Here is a 901-nt window from a genome sequence, read left to right on the forward strand (position 1 = left end):
ACTTCTATCTAATAATAATGATAATTTATATTATCATTATTATTATTATTTTATTTGCAGAAGGTAATGTCCTTAATTAAAGGAATATTTTTTTTATGGGGCATATTGTGGTGTTTTTATTTTAAGGATTATTATTATTCTTTGTGCATGGGAATGTTGTGTTTTGATTTTATTTTATGGAATGTTATTGTGTGGGAATGTTGCGTAATGCAGTGCCTTTAATGTATGGAATAATTCTGTGTGGGTATGTTGTGTAATGTAGTCTTAATTAAGGAGATATTTTCGTGTTGGAAATATTGCGCTGTGTGGTAATTTTAAGGGGTTACAGACAAGGAAAATATTGTGTAATGTAGTATATTTGTTCTAAAGGTTATTTTTGAGTGGGAATATTGTGTAATCAATATTGTTTTGTGGGTGGAATACATTTACGTTGAGGAAATGATGGTGTACAATCCTATTTATGTTTATCATTTCGTTTCCAAATTTCCATCTACAGAACAAACACTGAAATATATACATAACAACGGTTTTAATTCCATTAACATTCTCTCAAAGGTATAAACTCATTCCCTCTTAACTCATTCCATTTTATGCTCTCGGGGGTATAAATTAATTTCTTTTTATACTCTCAAGGGTATAAACTCATTCCACCTTATACTCTCAAAGGTACATCGTGTCTACGGAATCGGGCAATGTCCTCTTCTGGATGGTTCGTGCTGAAGCCGTGGTGTTCAAGGCAGAACAGAAGAACGTTCAGCAGCTGATGCTCCTCGATGACGATACCAAGTGTGTCACCGTGTCGAAAGTAAGGTTTAGTGGAGGAGAGAAGGCCTAGGAAGTAAAGAGGATTAGGTCCCTGCGTAGGAGTGTGGTGTCTGTTCTCTTGTGTTAGATATTGGTG

The 901-nt window shown here is 34.6% G+C and overlaps 1 protein-coding gene across 1 annotated transcript in view; it reads left to right on the forward strand.

The window, feature by feature from the left end:
- Positions 1–901, forward strand: part of LOC119592277 (NACHT and WD repeat domain-containing protein 2-like) — a 51,166-nt gene that overhangs the window by 41,771 nt on the left and 8,494 nt on the right. Inside the window, exon 27 of the mRNA XM_037941108.1 lies at positions 667–805. Within this exon, the coding sequence (XP_037797036.1) occupies positions 667–805 (139 nt within the window). The remainder of the gene's footprint in view (positions 1–666; positions 806–901) is intronic.

The sequence above is a fragment of the Penaeus monodon genome, chromosome 30 (assembly GCF_015228065.2).
Source record: "Penaeus monodon isolate SGIC_2016 chromosome 30, NSTDA_Pmon_1, whole genome shotgun sequence".
In the NCBI taxonomy this organism is placed as follows: domain Eukaryota; kingdom Metazoa; phylum Arthropoda; class Malacostraca; order Decapoda; family Penaeidae; genus Penaeus; species Penaeus monodon.